Source organism: Poecile atricapillus, chromosome 14, assembly GCF_030490865.1.
Source record: "Poecile atricapillus isolate bPoeAtr1 chromosome 14, bPoeAtr1.hap1, whole genome shotgun sequence".
NCBI classification, from domain to species: domain Eukaryota; kingdom Metazoa; phylum Chordata; class Aves; order Passeriformes; family Paridae; genus Poecile; species Poecile atricapillus.
The window spans coordinates 9,120,654-9,144,607 of NC_081262.1; the positions used below are offsets into that span (position 1 = coordinate 9,120,654).

Consider the following 23,954-nt stretch of genomic DNA (forward strand, 5'->3'; position numbering starts at 1 on the left):
GAGCACCACCAGGAAAGCAGGGATGGTGCTTTACTGTATGTCTTCACTGTTTGCACACACAAGCCTTGCTAAATCACAGCAGAACAGTGAGAAATCCATACCAGAGCGCACTGAACACAGACAGCTTGAGTCAAGATGCACAGGAATGAAACACACAGGGGGGAAAACAAAATTAATCTTACTTTGTCTGGGTAGTGCCTTACTCTGCAGTGTGGTACCAGCCCCACCAGGAGCCAGGAGCCCCAGCTGATGGGAACTGGCAGAGTTCCAGGGCTTTCCAGTGAAGCCAAGCCAATGTAAAGACAGCTGCAGACTGGGTCCAAAATACGAAGCCACAATAAAGGTTCCTTTAAATTATTGAAGACATACTCACTTCTGGCTCCCATGACTGCTTTTACAGCTCTCTCTCTCTCCATTCAAAGCATCATCACCCACCCTTCAAGCAGGATTATTTTGCTTCTCAATTGGACTTTGACTCAACAGCAAATTTAATTAACTGACCTAATGGACTAGAGATGTGGATTAAAAGAGAAAAGAAACAAAAAAAAAAAATCCAAAAAAACCCCACACAACAGAAAGAACCACCAATGCAGCAAAAAAGAACCCCAAAGCACCTAAGTTAAAAAACCAACAAAACAAAACTACACCCCTGCTATGCAGAGATGCAAGACAGAGCTCCTCACAGCAAGATACCCAAACTGCCAAACATTTGTTCTTGGTTATCTTTTAACAGAAGATCCCAAAGCCCTTCACGAGTCCCTAAGCTGCATAATACTGTAAGGTGCCAAGAGGGAGCTTTGTGGGGAACAGCACAACCCCCTTCCCAGAACTTCAGAAACTCATTTCTGCAGATCCCCACAGGAATTAACTGGTGCTGCATTCCCTGTTGGGGACACACCTCCACCAACAGCAGGAGTCAATCTGTCACTTGGATGAACACTGAATGTGCCTCAGCATCTTCACCACCGTCACATTCCCTGCTCCAGAGGTCCCTGTGGCAGACAGTGCAGGCACTGATCCAGCAGAAGGCTGTACACACAATAACATCACCAGCACCCCTGGCTCCAGCTCTCTGCTGGCTCCACCAAGCCCACCTCTCACAGCAGAGGCACCAGCAGGGAGCCCAGGCAGCGCCGTGCCCACGCTGCCCCTCACCCTCCAGCCCAAGGGCAGCCAGGGGAACCCGGCCCCACCGCTCCTCCCAAGGCTCTGCACGTTCCTTCCCAGCTCCAGAGCTGCTGGGGACATTTCTGCCCAGGGATTATTTATTGTAACATCCAAAGCAAGCAATATGTCACTTAGAGAATGAAGCCTCACTTACGAGGCTCGGCGCTGAAATCCGACTGCGTGACATAGGGTGATGAATCAGCCAGCTTCCCACTGGCTCATTTGGGAATACACCCCTTTGCACAGAAAAAAAAAATACTCAGAGATCCACTCATTAATCCTAACTTCATTCACTGTGGTGAGGAGCAGAGTGTTCCCCTCACCCTCCCAACTGCAGAGAGCTGCTACTCTGCCTTTTCTGCTTCCAGCAGGAAAATGGGAAAACAGAATCAAGTGATTCACACCTGTCACAAGACCAGCCGATGGAAGCTTCCAAGAACAAATTCATCACTGCACATGCAAGGTACAGTCAGGGTGGCATGCATGCAAAGCAGTGATTAATTATAGGTGTTTTGCTGAGGAAATTTCTGAGCATGAAGGGCAAAATTTAAATTGCTAATCAGCATCACTTTTTGTTATAACATGTTTGAAAACAAACTAATGGGATGGAATAAGCCTCCTTGAACCAGCTTTGACACCTGTATCTTGCATGTAAAAAGTAAAATTTAAAAATACTTCAAAATACATCCTTTCAGAAGCAGACTCTTTTCATCAAAAGAAATGATGGGTAACGGATGGAAAGTTGTCAAAAAAAGTGTTGGTGAAGCATGAGAGCCTGATGTGTTAAGAGAGTGTGGGCCCCACCACCCAGCCCCTCTGATCCTGCTCCTGGTGGTGCCTGAGCTCCACAGCTCCAGAGGGTGGGTGAGGTCATGGCAAGGGAGGGACCCCTCCCCTCCTTCACAGGGGTCCCTGCAGCCCCGCTCAGGACTTTTACAGTGGGAAAAGGCAGAGAATGCCATCAGCCCCAGCAGGTCCCTGGCCTAGGACTGCAGCCCAGCCAGGACCATCCCTGTGCTCTGCCACTCCTGCTCACTGCACAAGCCTCTACTGCCTGTCTTCATGCCTTGAGGGCAAATATAGGAGATTCAGAAACTGCTTAAAAATAAAAATTCCCATCCCAGCCGAGCATCTCCAGTGCTGACAAAGCTCTCAGGTGAGCTCAGCTCTGAGCCTGCTCGTGGCCCCCAGGCTCTGTGGTCTGTACCTGGGTCCATCTCAGCTGTGCCACACAGGGTTTGCCACTGGGTCCCAGTCCTTCAGAAACCAAGGCACGAGCAAGCCCTGCTTACAGAGCAGCTGAGGTCAATGTGGACGCCTTTAGGTGCATCCTCTCACCAGCAAACCACCTCAATACCAGGGGTTATTTTGCCAGTGCTTAGGCTCTGTGATTCTTCACTCCTGTTCTCTCATTCTTCTCAGGTTTGACTTTATGCCCAGGCTGGGTGCCACTGAGAAGGGAAATCAATGCTCCTCCTCTTCCTCTGCACAGAAGCATTTCAAATGGGACCAGTTAAGCACAGGACTGACTCCCAGCCAGGTCCAATGGTTGGGTGGCAGTGCTGGGGACAGCCTCTGCTGGGGACAGCCTGTGCTAATTAAACTCACCAGGAGACCCCAGTGATGGACACCCCGTGTAGGGTGGGACAAGCAGTGTCCTGCACCCCCACAGCTGCTGCTGTGCTCACCTCAGAGCCAGCCACGACTGTGCCAAGCCGGTACCACCACCACAATTACCTGTGAACACCAAGCTGGCATTCTCCAGCTCTTCCTGTGGAACCTTGAAGCTGAAGGACTCGTTGTAGAAAGGATCTATTGTGCCCCGCATGCAGGAGGTCTTCTTGGTTTTTGTTAATTTTAATCCGTGAACAAGCTGAATTTTCACAAAGGGATCTGGCAAAAAGGACAAAGCACAGGCCCTGTGTTAGGAGGATCATGAGCCAGCACCCCTGTTCATGAGGGCTGGGCACCACAGGGATGGACTGTGCTGGAAATGGCCTTTGGAATGGCTGGGACCTGTACCCCCACACTGCTGCCAGATTTCCAGTGGGGACAAAAGTCAGGCAGCTGGACTAAAAACAGTCCCTGCCAAAACCACAGTTAATGTCAGCCTTGACAGAGACCAAGCATACTGTTCTTTTTGGAAAATGCCACTATTCTGGCAGCAGCAGAGGCTGGGGCAGGAACATGGGAGAACCACCTGAGGACAGAGGCAGGAAGCAGCTCCCAGCCAGAGTGCCCAGAGCCAGCAGGGAGCGATGTCCACAGGCTGCCTTACACAACACAGCACAGGGGGGTCACAGCTCCTGCTTCCTCACCTCAGCCTGGCCCAGAGATCTTTACCTTAAATTTGGCAAACCCTCCATTGTATCTCAGGGTAAGCGCTCCAAACACTCCCAATATTGTTGTCTACACAGACAAAAGGACATCCAGAGCTTTGTATTAACAGGAGCTGAGCATCAAATCCCCCTGGGTCCCCCACAAATTGCAGCCTCACTGATCTGCTTTAAAGGCACACATAATCTGTGCATGAGTAATGTGAGAAATGCACTGCCCTTTACCTGAACCTTGGCTCATGTCTGTCTGAAGAAGCTGTTTTGCTCTAATGATGTCCACATTCAGCCTTCCTGCACTTGGTAGGTAGTTCAGTGACAACAGCAGCTCTCCCAGCTCCACTTCATTCTGCAGGGAAAAGAGAATGTGGAGATTTAGAACAGAGCTCAGAGGGGAAGGGAAGGGAGAGAAATTAAATAAATCCCATTTGTCTAAGTGCCTGAAAAATGAATTTTAGTCACGCTCTGAACTGCAACCAAGAACCATCTGGTGGTAGCTCGTGCTAAGCAGAAACAAGAAAGAAACTATCCCCAAATGAAGATCCTTCTCTAATCACCAATCCTTCACCAGCAGCCATGCAAAGAGGGCCTAGAAGGAGGCAGGGGTACAAGGTCAGTAGCTTCTACCTGCTCCATTTTTAATGGTTCCAGGTAGCTCTGATCTTACCAATGTGCAGAACACAGGCCCATTGGAGAAGACATTCTCTTTTCTCCCCAGCCCCCATGGACCACACCAGCCATTTGGGAAGCTCAGCCATGCAGTGGTTAATGCATCCCTGGGTCACACAGCTCAGAGGAGACCTTCCCTTGGCATCTCCCAGAGACCATGGCACAGCCTGACTGTGCCCGTGCTGCTCACCAGCCTGCACCATGGCCACAGCTCCACATCAGTACAGCTGTTCAGCCATCATATCTTCTCCTTTCACTTAATGATGCTTAAAACTAGTAATTAAAGAGCTGGAGAGCTCACATCACTGCTCCTCAGATGTGAGGGTTTAAAATAACCTCTCCCCCCTTGCCTTGGCCTGGCTCTGAGAGGATCTTACTGTTAGATGCAAAACACATACACTGAAACAACTCTGGAGACTGAAAACACCCCAGCCAGCCCAGGCAGGGAATTGATCCATCTGCCTAGTGTCAGGTCCACAGAGTGCAGAGCTAGGGCTTCATTCCAAATAGTCAAATAGTCCAAAACCAACCTAGATCAGGGGTCAGAGCCCTTCCCAAGAGGAAAAGGAGCTGCAGTGGTATTGCATATATCATAACAAAAGGCTTAAATATCTTTACTGCTGCCCAAAATATTAGATTACAGAAACCAGAGACTGTGGGTAGACAGTAAAGTAAAAGGCTCTCAGAATAGTCACAGCCTGAACTGACCCAAAGAACCAGGTTCATCAGCAGATGGGCCAGCACACGAGGCACAGTCCCTGCCAAAGACATCAGTGGCTCGGGGAAACTGAGGCTGGTGCTGCTGGGAAACCCAACCAGGAAAAGCATCTGATTTCTTAACTCAAAATCCTTCTGTCACAGCATCCTGTGGGGCAGTACAGTGACTCCACAGCACCCACACTCACATCTACCACATGCATTTTCTTTTGTTGCTACAGTATTTCACCCAGAAGGCACCTCTCTTCCATCACCCTGTGCCAGCTCCCACATCACAGGGCTCTTCAATATATGATGTTTTAAGTTCTTTCCATCAGAAAGCCACTCCCCAATACAAGCCTGACCCAATATGCACACAATACTCACAACTCTGGCAAGGCCAAGCCGTACACCACACACCGTGGTGCCCTGTGGTTGCACAAGGTAAGGATCTCAGTCTCACATCCAATGTGGAATAAACACCATCTAATTGATTTAAACTACCATCTTTCATTCGATTTTGCCCAAAAATGCTCCTCTCAGGTCTGTGGCTGGAACAGCCTGCAGACACGTTTATCATCAAGAACAGCCAGTGATGTTTAATCCTATTATCAGGACAGGATGGAAGCATCAAAGTGCCCACACCACCACCGCCCTCAACAGGAGCCACACAAGGCAGCCCTCCACCCCAGCTTGTTTTTTATAACATATAAACAACATTTTTAACAGACACAGTTCTACTTCCATTTGCATTCACTCCTGGTTCCATTCAGGCTTAAACTCCTAGAAATTCAGGTGCATTTGGACAGTGTAAATAAGGAAACTGATCAGTGATTTTATTACCTGCTGGGGAGAGACAAACATCTCCAGCTGCAAATACCAAACCTCTGGCACAGCCAGGTGGCTGGCATGGGGCAGTGATGTAGGACCTTTCCAGTCACCTCAGGCTTAGAGTGATGAAAATCTGCATTAAGATTTGGGATAATTACTTGTGGAGTTGTCCATTGATGGAACCTGTTGACCTTATCCAAGAACTGCAGGAAATAAGATGTTTCTCTGGGCCAGAGAGGAGCCATGGAGCTCAGCAAGGGAAGGCAAATCTCCGTGATTCCAATTCATTTGTATTCATGATCCATTTACCAAAAAAAGGGAGAAAAAAAAGCCCAATGCTGTACAGTGACATTGTCAGGCTGGATCTGTAACACTCCTGAGGCACTGGCAGGAGAACCACGTCCCATTGTCCCTGCAGGGATTATGGAAGGAGCCACTCCGTGTAGCCATCACGCTGCTGCCCAACCCAGCCTTCCACAGGTAAAGACAGGACCCAATTTACTGTAGGACCTAGCCTAACAGAGATTTTGGAGCCTCTAGAAAAACCTTTTTGGCTATCCAGGCTTAAACTTGAGTAAGAAGAGATACAAAATGCTATATTCTAGAAGAGTGATCCATCGATGACATGCAGACTACGAGTAGCTTTAATCAGTCCCAGATCAAGCCAAATCTCACAAATCTCAGCCTTCATGCCAGTTCATGCTTTTCAAGAGTGCCCAGATTTGTGTTAATCATTTTGAGGGAGGGAACACAGAATCAGCAGGGAAGAGCAGCCCCTCCGCAGGCAGAGCAGCAGCAGCAGCAGGAGGAGGAGGAGGAGGAGGAGGAGGAGGAGGAGGTGTTTTCAGAAGGAAGCCCACATTCCCGGCCAGCTCACCTCCCCGGACCGGTGACTCAGCCTTTCCAAGGCACTGAATGCCAGCAGCCGACTGTCTCTGATGTTATAAATGCATTACTTCTAGCTCAGCCACGAGGATCTGGGGAACATTCACAGGGTATCCCGGTGCCTCTGGGGATGTGGAGCACACAGGACAATGGATCAGTGTCCCCAGGCTCAGCAGCCCTCTGCTGTGCCGGTCCCCTGCCGCAGTCCCCACAGGAGCCCAGGGCTCCCGGGCTGCCCCGAGCAGAGGGGGGCACAAGGCAGGAGGTTTCGGGTCCTCACAAACCCATGCCATGGCTCCCTTTGCTGAGGTGAGTTTTGCTCAGGCACAGCTCGGAAACAGCTCTGTGCTGCCAGAGGCAGCGAGCCCGAGCCCAGCCCGTGCCCAGAGCATCCTGTGGGGGAACAGAACCTCTCTTCTGTCTCCCCCTGGGGCATCCCCAGAGCTCGGGCTGGTGTGGGAGCTGAGAACAGGGGATGGAGTTCGTGCACAAGAGGTGTCACTGGCACACCGCTCACCGCTCAGGGCAAGGAAGGGACTGAATTTCACATTTCCTAGGTCTTTCCATCAGGAAACGACAGTGCTGTTGGCTTTGCCTTCAATGTTCTGATCACAGCAGCAGCGTGCAGAGGTGCCCCCAGCACCCGTGCTAAGGCATCATTTCAGCTGCCATTATTATGCTGATGACGAGCTGATTCTGCCGAGATCCCAGATGACCCTGGAAAAGCAATTTCCTGTTTGATGAGATGCCGGAGTGACACCAAGTCTGGGATGTCTGAGACTCCTGAAGCTCTGATTAACATTTCACTGCTGGCTATATCACACTGCCAGGTTGGATTTGCCTTGGGCTCGCCTGTGATCCAGAACCTTCTCCAGTTACTGCCTGGGCTGAACCCAGAAATTTTGAACCAGAATTTTTTTCTGTTCTTTTCTGTCATCTCTGAAACACAAAGAGGTTCCTCCGAAGGAAGATGAGCTTTTAATTAATGACATTCGCACATCTAGTTTGGACCAGGTAATTCCTTCCTCACAGCCCCCCAGACTGTTCCTTGTGCATTGTTACAACACCAGCAAAATTCTGCAGCTGAAACCCTTCCCAACAGGAACCAGAGCACATTACATCAGCACTGACATCTATGCATTGCTCCTAATGAAGTTTCAGATTGATTTTCCTCCTCAAGGTTATCTGTGTTGGTACCTCCAGGCACATCAGAAAACTGATAGTTTAGAACAGTTTGCTCTGTTTTCTACAGCACCCTGTGACACAGTCATTGTTTTGGGAAGGCTGAGCTATTAAGGACCAGAACCTGAGAAAAAAATATACTTACCAATGAATAGGAGCAGTATTTCCTACATAACTGACACCAACTGGATGTAAGATGAAGAGAGTCACAGAATCCCTTCTAAAGTCAAATTGTCTTTGCATTAGTTTGAAAGGCCATGACAAAGCCTCTGTTTTGCAAAAAGCTTTGGGAAGAAGATATCCTATGGAGAGGTCCTGCTCCTGGAGCCAAACAGCCTCTCCTCTGGGATCCTCCTCCACAAAATACACCCCCAGCATCCCAGTCCTCTGCAGGAAGGGCAAGAAGTGAACAGTGCTGAGGGCAAAGGATGAGGTGACCAAGAAGACAGATAAGGATAAAGAAAGAACAGCCAAGAAGAAAAGCTTTTCAGTGCTGCAGCTTTAAAGACTCAAAAAGGAAAGGGGGGAAGAAACCTCTGAAATGGAACTGAGGAAAAACAAACATACAGAGTGAAACTGAAGAAGATAGAACAGCACAAGCCAAAATATGAAAACAAACCAAAGATTAAGAGCTAAAAACGTTGTTATCGTGATGGACAAACATCCATCACAGCATCCCATCACAGTTCTAACTCCAGTGACCTGCAGGGTGGGGGTATCCTGCCCTCTGCCAGGCTTTGCCCAGGGCATCTCCTCCACTGGCCACAGGTCAACTTCCAGGGTGATTTTAACATCCACCTGATGAGCACACGTGGCCCCACACAACCACCTCGTACCATCTTGAACATCAGAACTGACAGGTCATTCTAGTGCACTCATAGTATGAAGTTAAAAAAGCAAGTCCAATACACACTCCCTCTACTATAAAAACGGCTTAATTTGAGGGAAGAAGGAATTTCATGCTATTTTCCCACCACAACTAGGAATTTTTTTTTTTCTTTTGCAGAATGATCTCTAAGCTCTCATTACTGCTGGTCTAAAACATTTATTCCTGCCCACTCAAATCTGCCAAAAGAGAAATGAATCATATGTCAATAAAACTTGGGGTCCTGAACATGTGCTTCAGAATTAGTTTTAGTGGTGAAATATGTGAATCTGAGCCCAGCTACAGCGAGGCCTGCCAACTTCATTCATGGTAATTAAGCAAAGCCACACACATTTCAGGGGATATTTAAGGAGTGCACAGTGTTCCTATGGGGACTGGACTCAAGAGCCTTTCCATGAGCAGCTACTGAGTGTTAGAAAGGCATTAATTACCCTGCAAGAGAAAGCCTCCCAGAACCACCAAGGATAAAGAATTTGGCGATACCTGCACTGACATTCTCCACAAGGAGTCAGTCCTTCTGCCCAGCTGCTGCCTCAGATGATGCATTGGGCAGCAGCTCCCCCGTGCCTCTGCCTTGGGCTCCATCCCCCTGAATGCTGAACGCGTGATCCAAGCTCAGAAAGTGCTTGTGTGCAGGTAGAGCCCTCTGCCTGAGGCTTGGCACCGAGTTGTTGGTAGCTCTGGCTCCTGAGGCTGAGAGCACAGCCCACTGCCCAGCTGGGCTGGGGCTCTGTGGCCAGGCACTGCTGCCAGTGAGCAGGACGGCGCTGCACAGACACCTCCTCACACAAGTGCTCTGCTTGTTGGCTCACAGCAGCCACGAGCTGCTGCTGAACACATCCCCCAGCAATGAGGAGCTGCACATCCCACCCACAGGCCTAAGGGGCTGATCTTGCTCCAGCTCCCAGTGGAGCCAACAGAGCTGCTGGCTGTAGAAGCTGGAGCGTGCCTCACCTGGGACAGGCTTGCTGTCCCTGCTGACTCTGCACACACCAGAGGATTCCTGGCCTTCCCCACCTTTTGCAGCTCCCAGGTGCTGGCACAGCCCTGCACTAAGGCAGTGTTCCAGCTCTGGGATGAGGGAACTCTACGTGATGGTGGGACAAGGACTCGGCACCTGACTTTATCAGCACACTGTGTCAATGGCTTCCAGGTGGAGACAGCAAGTGCAAAACAGATGCTCATCTTAGCTCATGTTATTTGGCCACTTTCTCTGCTCTTTCACAATGCCTGCCGCCCTCCCACTCCCACCAGTATGGAGAGAAAACTTCTCCACAGCTCCTGCCATCTGGATTTACTTTCCTCCATCTCTCCCCATCTCACGATGTTTCTGTCTATAAATTCCAGCTAAAAAAAAAGTTCACGTATTTTGTGTCTTTCATCTTCACATATCATGTCTATGACTGTCTGTGTTTCTCTCCCTCCTGTTACTGCTTTTCCAAGCACCTGCCTCAGCCTTTTCTCCTGTGGCTGTGGGGGTGCTGCCAGCTGCTGCTCCCTGCCCCAGCCCAGGGCAGCCAACCTACACAAGCAAATTTTCCTGGACTAACAATCAGAACTGCACCCCAGCAGTTTGTGGCACTCTCCAGGATCCAAGGACACCTTCTGCAAAATAAAATGCAACTGCACGTAGATATTTTTTTTTTGTCCCTGTCTATCACCATCTCTCAGCACAAAGCACACTCCAGCAAGCTCAGGTTCAATCCAACAAGAAACTGATAAAGGCTGTCTGTCCCTCAGCTAATCAAGCAAAAAAGTGAGAAGTATAAAAAAACTTGTCAACATGTCAAATCTATCATTCCACAGGCAGAAGGTTCCAACTAGTATTAAAAAAACCCTCAGAAATTTCTAGCACAAACATCACTGTTATTGAAAGACATTAAAATGTATTTTTTCAAAGCAACGAGCTTTATTGTTTTACTTCTTCCAGGATTTCTCTTAACCCTTTGATCAGTGAATTTAATCACCACTAGGATGAAACATGCCTTACTCAATGAACTTTAAAAATTTTATCATTTAGAAAATATGGGAAGATGATGCCAAACATCACCCCTGGATGTTCTGTCCAAGCACTATTGATCCCTTTACAGTTGCAGTCTGCCAGCTGAGGTAAAAACAGAAAAAAGGTATGAAAGGACCACTTTACTGAGCAAAGTGTGGAGGAATTTTTGCCTAAGTTTTTCCATATGATAGCAGGGGGATAAATGCAAAAGGCTTTTAAGCCTGTGCATTCAAATGGAGTTTTGTCTTTCTCCTTCCTTTTATAAATATCAGAAATGCCAACTTCTGCATAAATAATTTATCTTGAATGCTGGTGAAGCAGACAGCACTGCTGAAAACAGCAGCAGCTTTCAATGAAACTTTGGAGAGGGGGAAAGGAAGAGCTGGCTCCAAGTTTGGCACATGAAGGCAGAGATGATCTTTTCTAATCAAGGTCTGTATTAGCTGTGGAATGAATCCATGTTACTCATAAAGATGCAAAACACAGAGAAGTGTTTATCATGCAAAAGTAGGGAGCAGGGGGAGAAGCAAAACTGCATGGTGTGAGCCACGGGAGGATGATGGGATGCAAAGACATGCCCTACATAAACACACACTCAGGGACCCCATGATTCTGACTTGTGCACAACTTCCAAAACCTCCCTTTTTGCCTGAACATTGTTCAAGCTAGTCCCACAACACTCCTGCCACAGGAAATGCAGCTGGCTCTCCTGCAGTTACCTGGAGCCCTGATCTTCCTCCCCTTTACACAGTGCAGCAGGTCTGAGCAAGAGAAGAAAATGCTCCCAGCCCTCTGCACACACAGAGGGGCAAAGGAGAGACAGAGTCCCAGCCAGCTTCACCTCCAAACACTGCTTGGGGTATTTCCCTTCCACAAGTGTCTGAGCAGAAGTTTCCACTCCAAATCCGACTCCTGAACCCACAATGTAAAACAGCCCTGAGACAAATGATTTACTGCTCATTTCATCTAGTGTCTTTGGCTATGGGACCCTTTTGTGAACATCTAAAAATCAAACATGAACTATCCAACAGAGTTTAATTCAACTAAGACTCCTTGGAAATTGCAATTTGTGAGCTGGAAAGGAACTGGGAGAGACAACCTCGTGTGATATTCCTGTACTTAGTACAAACATTTGAGATGCTGCTCACACTATGTTCTTCCCTCGGTTTTTCACGGGGTTCCGTGCCTCTAGCTACATGGGTGATACCACTAGTGACAAATTTGGTAGGTAACCACCATTCCTGGATGTAAAGCTCAGATCTTTCCACTGAATAGCCCTTTAAAGACCTGGCTGGCAAGGAGCTGGCCCTTTCCTGAGAACAGAGGTGAAAGCACACAGACCCTCTGTATTTCCTCTTCCTATCCCACTGGATGGCTGAAATGCCCCAAATGCAGGCAACATCCCATCTGCATCAGACAAGTATTTGTGGCAAATTTAGTTCCTTCAGGGATCTGATGAAAATAAATCTACTACTTCTGTGCAGATTGTTGCTTATGTATTATGTCACAGATCTGGGTAAATTCCATCTTCTAGATATCTTATTGAACTAAATCATTACTGAACTGGCACCAGCAGTTCCCCTCATGTCCTCAGAGCATGGGAATGACCTGGCTGGGAGAGTGCCACAGCATTCCTGAGAATGGATGCAGGTCACTGCAGTGACAAGAAACACCTTCCCAAAGGTGCAGACTTCCAGAACAGTCTTGGGTTGTTCTTGTTTAAGCTGACATAGGATCTTTGCTCATGACTACAGAAGACAGCTCCTCTACCTCACACTGTTAGTTATAAAACCAGTCACAGGCCCACAAAATCCCAACCCAGCAGATGCTGTGTTAACAAAATGACAATTACTAATTAGAAACAGCACTACTTGCCAACAGGCAAAGGAACCACACACGCACAAAACCCCCCAAAACAGCAAGAAAAACTGTGGCAATAATCAGATAAATTCTGTTACCTGAGAACTAGGCACAAGGGCTTTCCACCAGTGTCCACCTTTCACAAGGTCTACATCACTCAAGGGCATTGACACCTTGCCAATAACACAATGGCGTGAGAATTTGTCAAAATCCACTACAGTTAAAAGCAGAGTTCTTCTCTGGGCTTCTAAAAAGGGGATTTCAAATGTGTACCTCTCCTCAAACACTGGGTTCTGCGTTTTGCGTTTCACTCCGGTCTGCTTGGAGTTCTTCTGATCAGGAAGAAGGCAGATCTTCACGTAGGGGTTGGAGTGAGCCATGTCTTGCCTTGCACCATCGTAAGAAATTGGAGGGGGCAGATCTTTAGCCTCAATGACTCGCACTATTAGATAATTGTGCAACAGATCGTACTGTGTGCTAAAATGCAGCATGCCCAGCTGGTACTTGGACAAGATCTCCTCATCTGTCAAGGAGTCCATGTCATCGCTATTTGAGTCAAGAGAGTACAGCCTTGGTTCAAATTTTCTAAAATAGTCATCTGGGGTGTAGGTTTTTCGCAGGATAGTTGGCTGAACTATTTCTTTCTTAGCTCCTATTATTCCAAACTCGATGGGTTTGATGTCAATTAGCGGAGAACTCGGCCTCCTCGACTCCAGACCTGAACAAGAGAAACACAGCAACGTGCTGGTTAGAGAGTCCAGTGAAGCAATTACAGGCACACATCAGCTTCTTTGGGTACAGCTTTTCTGTGCCTGTGCAATGCCAGCACAGGCTCCACAGTGGGGCTTTCCCCTTGCACTGCCAGCAATGAACAGCCCCCTGTGCCACGCTGGAACATGAGCCAGCCTGCACTGGTGCCACACTGGAGCACGAGCCAGCCTGCACTGGTGCCACGCTGGAACACGAGCCAGCCTGCGCTGGTGCCACACTGGAGCACGAGCCAGCCTGCACTGGTGCCACACTGGAACACAAGCCAGCCTGCACTGGTGCCACACTGGAGCACGAGCCAGCCTGCACTGGTGCCACACTGGAACACGAGCCAGCCTGCACTGCTCCCTCCCTGCCCCTCTGCACCTGCAAACACCGGGCTCCTGCTTCAGCAAGAAAAACAGGGCTGGCCCCTTCCACTGTGCCTCTGCAAAGTAGGATGGGATTTTAATCAATCTGACTTCAACTTGACTTGGTTCCCTGTCTAAAAGATGAAAGAGCAAGCACTAGAGTTTGATTTTCTCCCCCACAAGAATTGCATTAATGTTGGAAGGACGACCTTACTTGAAATCCGCCGCGTGAGGCTGTAAGTGGACCGTGATGTATCTGACGACGACCGCCTTCTGTCAGGGGAAACATCCTGAAGAGTGGGAGGCAGCTCGCTGATTGTATTATCAGAGTCTCCATCTTTGTCCTCATTTTGGCTGCTTATCCTGTTATAATGAGAGACCTTTGGATGATTCAACCCAGTACAAGGAGTATATACAGAAAAACATCGTGTTCTGGCATTCTGGGGCTAATCTTGGGTGCTCGTCCCTCCATGCTGTGGGATATCTCCTGATCTATCTGGCAAGCAAAAGGCTGAGCAACTGACTTGAGAAAAAATAGATTCTTCACCTTTCTGCCTGTCTTTCAAACAGAGTTTTATCAGTATTAGAGCATGACACAGGCCACTAAGGCACATATAACTCAGATGTTGATCAGAAATATTATACTTCTCTCTAAGGAAAAAATCAAACCAAAACCCCACAAACCACAAACCTCAAACAGTAGCTTCCTGCTGTAATTCATAGCTACAGTTTGGAAGCACAAACTTCACTAGGAACGAACAGAAAATCACCATGCTCAGATATCCCAAACCTACCACACACGTCCTGGTAAAATATTGTGGGTTTGCCAGTAAAACTTCAAAACTTGATCTTACAGACACAATTCATTATTTGCTATTTATTGGCATGCCTTTTAAAATATTTGGCTGCTTTTTATCCACTTCTCTAAGCCAGATGTGATTCTCAGCAGACAATAATTTTACTGCCCAGGGATCTTGGTGGGAGCAGGGAAGTTGGCAGGATCTAAATGACAAAGCAAGTTTTGTAGCATCTTTGAGAAGCCTCCACAGAAGGCTGGCCATCATAGACAAGTCCACATGTAACTCCCCTTTCAGTTTGTTTAAATGTTTTTATACAAAACAGCATTCTGGTTAAAAACCCCAAGATATGACCACTGCAGTGGCTCCTGAAAGAAGTGAGGATCTCCCAGCTCTGAGTGAAAGAAGGGCAGGAGCAGACAGTAACAACTGCAGGAGGTAAAGCCTGCAGCTGTGTGCTCAGAGGGGAGTGCTGCCGATGGAAATGGAATCACACAATGGGTACATGACGTGTGGAGCATCCTGCAAAACAGCCAGGCCACCAGACAGAAAATAACAGCAGATCACAAGGAAAGCATCAGCACAAAATGAGCAAAGCAAAGGGGAATTCTGTGTGAATTCTGCTTCCAAGCCAGCCTTTCTATGTGCACAACTCAGCTGGGTATAAATGAAATATATTGAATCATTTTCATTAGTAACCAATGACTGGAGCAGAGCAAGTGATATATTCTGCAAAAAGCAGTGAACTTGCAGAAAAGTCAAAGAAGCATTAAAAAAACAAACAAACCCCCCAAACCAGTTGGAAATTCTTATCCAAGCCCACAAAGTTCACAGCAGGATCCATGCAAATTTCACCAAGTCAGACTCACACAACTCATCCATACTAAAAAAAAAAACGACCTGTTAATAATCGAAACCAAACCCTCTGCTAAAAGGGGCGTACAATATTTGCACAGCTCTGCAGCCCATTAAAGGCAGTCCAAACCATACAGTTTGATATATAATCAGTACTTGGAACACAAATAGCTTTTTCATGCCTAAATGCAGGTCCACACAACCATCACAGGTGGCATTTGGATATGCCTGTGTTTGAGAAGCAAATGCACACAACAAGGCAGGGTGAAAAGGGAATCAGGAAGAGAGGCATTAAGGATGTTCTACAATGGGTAAACGTAATAGTGAGTTAATAACATACAGATGACCTTTAGTAAGGAAATTGCTACTGAGCCACAATAATTTTTCCTCAAATAAACTTTGGCTCTGGTTAAAGCAGCTCTGTTTCTGTTTAATCCAAACCTTTGGAAAGAGGAGTCGTGTCCTGATTTCAATTCAGTCTCACAGTGTGCACTGTTTATCTTTGGGGTTTGTGTAGAATATTCCATAACAAGCAGCTCAAACATCCACCCTCATTCCCAGGCCATTTCTGCAAGGACCAGGATGCAAGTGCTCCTCATGAAATAACAAGAAGTTATTATGTTAATAATGTGCACAGTTATGTGCACTCAGGTCAATGCAACTGGGCTCGCTGCAGGAAGGTCTGAGACTGCAAAAAATTCAGAAAGTGAGAAAAATTCATATTCTCCCAAGAGGAAGGGCTTAAACTTGCAGCTTTATCATCCACTCCTGAATTTCCAGGACAATGAGGTGCCTCAGAGCTGCCAAAGGGAAAACCTAGGGCCAAAATATAAAGGATGGGTCATTAACCACAGGCATTTAGGTGTTTGCTAATTCACCAATGAGGACCATAAAAACAGTTTCCCCTGGGGAGTGGGTAGGAAGGTGAGGAAGGCACAAATTGCATTCTACACTACACCAGTGTCTCAGGCCCATGAAGAATAGGCAAGATGGAAAGATCTCAGCTGAAAATGTACATCTATTTTTAAAACACTTTCAGGCTGCAAGCAGGGAATACGATAAATTGATTTGTCCCCAAATTCATTGCATGCATCTAAATTCAAAATAAGATGATGCCAAACCTGGTTTTCATTGTAGGGGTTTCCACTAAATACAAAAGCCCCTTCTTCAAAAATAAAGAGAAAAAAAATAAAAAATACTGAAGGGCCCAACTGGCATACACAGATCCCTGAACACTTAAAAACATTAAAAACCTTATTCTAAGAACAAGTCCAAACTCTTACTCTGCTCATGCATCTACTCCAGAAATCATTCCCTACAACCAAAAATACATATAGAGATATAAAAATATATGATCAACACAGTGAAAACAGAATTCTTTGGTTCTGAATTCTGAGTGAACATGAGATCATTTCCACCTTAAACATGCACACAAAAAGCTTGGGTTTCCTACTCGTCAGCAAACAAAATATACCAAATCTGGCTCCTGACTTTTAATTTTTTTTCACCTTCATCTTCCAGACCCTTGTTCCTCTACAGCCTCATTTTCTCCCCCTCTTCTCTCAAGGAGGGGGGTCCCCTTGGGATTGATCCAATCACATCCCCTTGGGTCCTCTGCTTCTCCCTATCTCCTCTGTTCTCTCTGTCCTCCTCACTTAAATAATTTCTGTGCTCCCTCACCATTTTCCAGCAAAATCACCCTGGAAGCACAAAGCATTATCACATTGCCTGGCACCACTCTGGGTCCATGCCAGCTCAAGAGGAGCCCAGAGCATTTTCAGACAATCAAAGCCTCATCTCCAACTTACACATCAATGTGTGTCAACAGACATCCTCAGAGATCACAGGTTCTGTGTCACAGGGGATGGTGACTTCAGTGACCCTAAGGCATGGCAGTGCCCAGGTCTCCTGGCAAAGCAAAGCTTCTTCTCTCCTGTGTCCTCTCTTTGGTGGCTGCTGCCCCTCTCAGGCTTTACCTCTGGGAACTCACCTTCTCTCAGCACTAGAGCAGAACAGGGAGACCCTAACTGCACCAAACCACCCGGAGCTGGATGGAGAGATGGATAAATGGCCTGGGCTGGGGTCACAGGGACCATTCTGAGCATCTGTAGGTGAAGCATAAAGTGCAACAGGGTTGAAGACCTGGGTTGTTTTTTTACCAGAGAGTGTTGTCCTCTGCTTATGGCCATTCCAAGAAGTTATTGTAGAGGCTTTCAGATGGAGCAGGACCAGGGGGAAACAATACAGGCTGGAGAGAGCATTTTATGAGTCCAAAGGTCTCCATGCTCTCTGCCCATGGCAAAGTCCAACTCACCTGCAAAGCCACCATACATCTGAGATTTGAGATAATAGACACAGGGCTTCAGTGCTCACATCACCCCTTCAGGCAGGCAGAAGAATCCAAGAGACAAAAGCTACCCTGGTACAATCACTACACACCCCAAAACACACAGGATGTCCCTTCCGCTGCTCAGCACACCAGATAAGCTCTGAATCTGCCTCTCACCACAAGCCCAGCTACTTGTTCCCAAGATGTAATTGCTCCTGCACCAATCTTTCCATGTCCAATATTGCAACCTCATCACTGTGCTCTCCTGTGCGTGATGCTTTCCTATTTAGCATTGATTTTGTTTCCATTCCCCATTAATTGCAGGTGAATCTGTTTCTGAGCATATATCAGACTCTTAAACATGCTGCTCCACATTTAAAAACCACTCTAACACATCTTGAAGACTCTATTTTTATTGCTTCAGTATTAATTACCATCCTGTTCTGCCTGAATTCAAAGGAGTACGTGGACAAGACTGCGATTTAAACATGACAACATTTATTTCATGCAGCACCAAGCCAGGAACCTTCCAGAGCTGACACAGAGTAACAGCACATAAACACAGGAGTAGATAAATTACCTGAGCGCCTCAGTGCCCAGGTACCAAAGTCTGAGCATCACATGATGCACTGAACAGGCCTCTCCTGTGCCACAAGCTCTGGACACGCTGATGCTGTGTCCATCAAATGCTCTGCTCCACAAAGACAGCCCAGCTGACAAGGCAGCCACTAAAACACCAGAGAGCTCTGCTCCCCTCTTGGTTCACTATTGCCTCCACGGGGTCACCTCTGTGCTGCAGATTCCTGACTGAGAGGGAGTGAAAGAGGGAAGACTTCACTGACTTCCTTTGTAGTAGATTTGCAAACATTCTAATCAGAGCTCCAGATAAGACCTGGTGCTGTGGTTCTTTAATGATTTGAGAAGAAATTCTGAAGAGTACTATGGTGACGCAGGAGATCAAGTCTTGCTAAATGAAACTTTAGATGAATTTCCCCTTCAGAGGACGTAGGAGTTATGCCTTTCATCTGCCTATATGATAACCACCTTCACGCTAGGATAAGAAAGTATTTCAAAACAACCTCATCAGCATTTCAGCCAAGTTGAAGTGCTCCAAAGGGTTGGTCCATTTGAAGAGGAAACAGGACTGCAGATGAAAGGCATCTTTAGAGAAGGGGGGCACAGCTGAACAAGTTATCAGCTTGTTATTCCAGCTTACAAAATAACCTCTGTCTTACCCATCAGAAAAGGTTTTTACAAAGATTAACCTTGCCATTTGAGTTAACAGAGCTGCCCCTTTCCACCATGCCAAGAGTAGCCTGCAGCCCCACCCTCAGGAGGTTCCTGCTCTCTAAGTGGCATCCTCTGAATGCCCCATTCATATCAACACTCTCATCACAGCTGAGCAGTCCTACTCCTTGGTTAAAGCTGGGAAATCATGCATTGAAACTTACAGCCAGGCTGGAGTTTGAGCAGGAAAAGGTCCCAGGATTTCAACTTCATCTTCATTTGTTTGACAACAGCTACAGTCAAAACACTTCTGACAACAATTTCTGCAAGTCCACCGGCACAGCAAGAGATCAGAGATTCGAGCAAGCAGACCCTGAAGCCATTGCAAACCAAAGTACAAGATTACAACCCATCAATAGCTATTGAGAAAAAACACTCAGCTGTATTTGTGTTTGTGTTTCTGCAACAGAACATTAAGAACTATATTTATTTCATCCATACCAACAGACAAGTGCTATGCAGTTACCAGCCCAACCCCACTGATGCCATAACAAGGAAGGAAAATAAGCATTCTCTGCAGGTATTTCCCCCTCTAGTAGCAATATATTATTATGTAGGTTGGCAAAAAGATGATTTACAAAGCACTATGGCACAGCAACATGCTGGAGTGGAAACATGCATATTCCTCCACACACATCAACAATCTAATAGATCAGCAAACATACAACAGAAGGAATTAAAAACAGAAGGTAAGTGAAAGCTTCAATTTAATCCAGCGAGGATCTACTTAATTAACACAGCAATGTGAACACACTTCACCCCTGTAGATGTACCAGGAATATTTGTACAATCCATACACATGAAGCATTACAGCCCAACAAACTCACCACTAAAATTGATTAGCCAGAGCACACTATCCTTGTGCTTCTGCTCTGCTACCATGATTAATTTAATGAAGAACCTTCAATGATATTTTTTAGAGAATAGTTGACCCAGAAAAGTCTTTCATGCCCTGGGTTTCCGTGGTGGCACTGGCAGCACCACTTGTAGCAGCGCAGTGTCAGCTCCCCACCGGAGTGGCAGCACTCTGTGGCCCCATTTCCAGGCCATCCCCACAGCCTTCCCCCACCTCAAAGCTCTGCCTTGAGAGGAGCAGAGAGCCAAACCTCAGCTCATTTCCCACCCACACCAGCCCCAACTCCTGCCATTCATGACAGGGCTCATTAAGCAGCCCACGGGCACTGCTCTGGGCACGGTGGGAGATGTGCAGCTGCAAGGGCACAGCACCTGCACCCAGGGCCAAACCACTTTACAAGTGTGACCTTGAAATGCTCCTGAGAAACTGAAGAAATGAAGTGTGTGAGAGATTTTCCATAGTTATCTCCCCAAAATACTCGAGACATTTGCAGTGTTCATGAGTGTGGACCATGAGGAGGGGTTTCCTCACAGGAACCTGATCTGCAGAGAAGACTTCATAGGAACATGGCTTTTTGCTACAGTAAAACACACATTTTTTCCATAAACAAAATCTGGGCACTGCAAACCAAAAAATTACCAGCCCAAAATGCAGTGCATTACTTATATCTAGGACATCAGTAAAGAGTCAGAAAACACGAGACAATCCCCTCAGGATGGAGCAAGGAGACAGAGCGGGGAGTGAATCATCAGATTAACTCACCTCATTTATTGGTTCCAACTGTCCTTTTAGACATCCAGGATGAAGCAAAGGGGAACAAAATGAAAAAGACAAAAACAAGTCAGCAATGCTCAAACAACTTTACATTTTCTGCCATGACATGCCCCAGCCTGGGATGAGTTTGAATTTCTGGCAAGACAGTACCTTGTAGATGTTAGAGGAAGGAGAGATCTGACCACACATCAGCTTCTGCCATTTCCAACCCATCCCTACCAGAGCTCCTCCTGCTCTTCCTTTCCCACAGCCAAAACTCCCAAACGCTTTCTGAAGCATGAAAATCCTGCTCATTGCTCCTTGCTAATGGGCATGCAACCACTTATTTTGTTTTCTTTAGTGACCTGCCTCTAACTGCAGCAACTACTTGCTGCTGACAGCAAACCACATCCAAATTTTTCAGTGGGAAAAAGGCTTGTCTCCACATTCAGCCCATATCAATGCAGTTCCAATGCCAACTCATTAAAGCAACATTTCTAGGAAGAGGTAGAGACTGGATACTCTCCATTACATACACATCTCTGGGCACCTTCAGCCTCATCCTCCTATGTAACTTGAAGAACACAAAAGATACAAGTTAAAGGCTTGAGTCCTATGCTCCCATTCAAAATCTACAATGCAACCACCTCCCCCAGGCCACAGAGAAAATCTACAGCAAAGGAAGAAGGCATCACAAACCAGTGTTTTATTCACAAAGCCACCCTTGGAACATCATATATACATATATAATGGACCCATTTCCTTTGGAGACTCACTAGCATTTCTGATACCTCCTGAAGTGTCTTACCTATTGCATTCCCTCGATAATGTCTAAGTTTCCTGTTTGTCCTGGCTGTCTTTGTATATGGGGAATCCCTAAAACAAATCACCAAACCAACACATAACCACAGAACAAAGCAATACAAAATAAAACCACAAAAAACTCCATCCTACTCCTCCAAACGTAGAAGATGGCTCCTAGCTTTACACTCATGACCACAAGCAGCCTTTTCTGAAGAAGCTGGGATGCAGAAGTTGACTTTAGTTCCAAGAACTCTCTCATGGACCACGTGTTGGTGCAAGCCTTCCTTTTAAAGTTCTTGGAAGCCAGTGCTCATCAAGAAAGCCACCACTTGTTAGGAGCAGCTAAAAGCCTAGGAGAGCTGTGGTGCAATGAGACAGGACAGTGATTACAGACACCCATGGGCCAACTGTTTAAGAAAATGCTAAATGGTTAAACGGGCTCTGTCATTCCTTATTAATGCAAAGTTGCAGCCAAAGCTCAAGTGGTTTAGCAGAGCTGCAAGGAGGATATTTGAATTGCTCTGAAACAAAGCGGCTGGATCGGTGCCACACGATCGAACGCCGAGGCACATGTCATGCAAAGAGAGGGCTTTTCCAGGCGGCCCACAGGGACACACTGCAGGCTCACATCCAGCAGCCCTCCCGGCCACCAGCAGCCACCCCCGTGTGCCACCAGCCCCGAGGGCACACACAGCCACCCCACGGTACCCACAGAGCGAGCCTGTGACCACCCACAAATGGGAGGGCAGGGAGAAGAACTGAGTATTACAGTGCTGAAGAGGTAAACAAGGCAACAGCACCTGTAGGGATGAAATGCAGGGGCCCATGAAAGGAAAGCAAACACGACCACCTGTTCACCCACCTCGCTGGCACCAGGCACGAGGGGCAGGGCTGGGGAAGGGCAGGGGTTCAGGGAGGGCTGCAGCAGCGGGCTGGCGCCGGGGATCCCCAGGAGCACAGCAGCTGCCGTGTGCTCAGCACCCCCTGGAGAAGGGCTCAGCCTCCCGGGTCCGGGGGGCACCATCAAGCTCTGCCTCGTCATCCCAATGGGCCGAGCAGAGAACAAACCAGATGGGAGTCTCCAGCCACGAGTGAACCCTCATCAAGGGCGAGGCTGGGGACAGGGCTCCATCTCCACAACCTGCTGCAGGGCCCCTGCTCCAAGTTAGCAGAGCCGCCAATCCCCGCCAGGCCATCAGACCAGTGTCAACAAACCACCGTGGCAGTACCCCTAGGGATGCTGCAGCAGGGTGGGGTCCTCACTGCTCACAGACCGCGTTTTGCCCCCACAGTCACCCCAGGAAGGGCTCACAAGCTCCATCGGCAGTGGACACCGCAGCCTGGACAGACACACACTCCCCACATCCCACCACGACTGAGCCGGTGTGGGGATAACGGGGCGTTGCTGGCGTCCCGCTCCACACCCGGGTACCCCCATCTTGTACCCGCGGGCCCCGACGGCCGTGCTGCTGCAGACCCGCCGAGCCGGGGGGCGCCGGGACCCCCGAGCCCCGCAGGACACCTCGGGCGGGGTCCACCCGCGGCTGTTCCAGCGCGACTCCGGGGCAGCTCGCTCAGCATCGCTGCTCGCACCCGCCGGGCGCGGCCGCGGCTCGGTCCCGAGCGGGAGGGGACCGCGGGGACACGGCGGGGCGGGCGGAGGGGGGACACGGCCCCGCGGGACGGGGGGCACGGGTGGCGCCGGTAGCGGGGTCTGCTCCGGCTGGAGATGCCCTCCCGCTCGGGTTCATCGCGAACTGCGCTCGGGGCAATGGCTGGGAAGCTGGCGGCTCGGGGTCTGAAGCAGCCCGACAAAAATTCAGCCCCACAATGCTGGCAGAGCTCATCCATCACGGCGCAGCCCAGGGCGCCAGGGCCCCCCACCCGCCGGACCGTGCCCAGGCGGGGGGGCCCATCGCATCTCAGTCTGCCCGCGGGGTTCAGCATCTTCCTCCCTCCTAGAACTCCTTCTGCGGGATCGGGACGGGCTTCCACGTCCCCGGGGCCATCCCGCTCCCCCAGCAAAGAGAGGCCCGAGGGATGCTCGCCAGCCCCGCGGGGATCCTCTCCTGCCCCGGTGTCTCGCCAGCAACAGCTGCCGGCCCCGTTCCTGCCCCGGCCCCGCCTGGCCACTCTCCGGGGGTTGCTGTCGCCTTCGGCAACTCCTCCCCAGAAGTTAACCCGAAGTTGCGCACCCGCACCGGGCGCGGAGCACGGGGGGGGCCCCGCCGCGGCACCGCACCCGTCCCGCAGACACCCCCCCGTCCCCCGGGGAGCAGCCCCGGTCCCGGCGCTCCGCACGCACCTGGATGTACGCCATGGCTCCGCGGGGCTCCGCGGGGCTCCGCGGGCGCGCACGGCCCCTCCCGCAGCGCGGCCCCACCCGCGCCGCAGCGACAGCGGCACCGCCCCGGGCGGGGGACGGGGGCGGCCCCCGGGCAGCGCCGGCTCCGCGGCCGCGCAGGCACCGGCAGCGCGGGGCCCCGCCGCCCCCGGGGCGATGGAGCGGCCGGCGGGCGCGGGGCCGGCGCTCCGAGCGGGCGGGCAGCTCCCCCCGGCCCGGCCCTGCCCGCGGAGCCTCCGCGGGCCCGCAACAGGTCCGCCGCAGCGCGGGCGAACACTGACCTCCAGAGGGCCCGGCGCG

General features: G+C 49.0%; 1 protein-coding gene across 3 annotated transcripts in view; it reads right to left on the reverse strand.

Moving 5' to 3' along the window:
* Positions 1 to 23,713, reverse strand: part of SYT17 (synaptotagmin 17) — a 33,016-nt gene extending 9,303 nt beyond the window's left edge. Inside the window, exons 1-7 of one of the 3 annotated variants that reach the window (XM_058849610.1) lie at positions 23,616 to 23,713; positions 20,516 to 20,533; positions 19,062 to 19,210; positions 13,844 to 13,992; positions 12,610 to 13,229; positions 3,729 to 3,849; positions 2,905 to 3,060 (exon numbers count right to left, since the gene is read on the reverse strand). In XM_058849610.1, the coding sequence (XP_058705593.1) occupies positions 2,905 to 3,060; positions 3,729 to 3,849; positions 12,610 to 13,229; positions 13,844 to 13,992; positions 19,062 to 19,210; positions 20,516 to 20,533; positions 23,616 to 23,630 (1,228 nt within the window). In that variant the 5' untranslated portion in view covers positions 23,631 to 23,713. Of the gene's footprint in view, positions 1 to 2,904; positions 3,061 to 3,728; positions 3,850 to 12,609; positions 13,230 to 13,843; positions 13,993 to 19,061; positions 19,211 to 20,515; positions 20,539 to 23,615 lie in introns of all 3 variants that reach the window. The other 2 variants (XM_058849611.1, XM_058849612.1) reach the window with 2 other exon arrangements.
* Between the last annotated feature and the right edge of the window lie 241 nt (positions 23,714 to 23,954).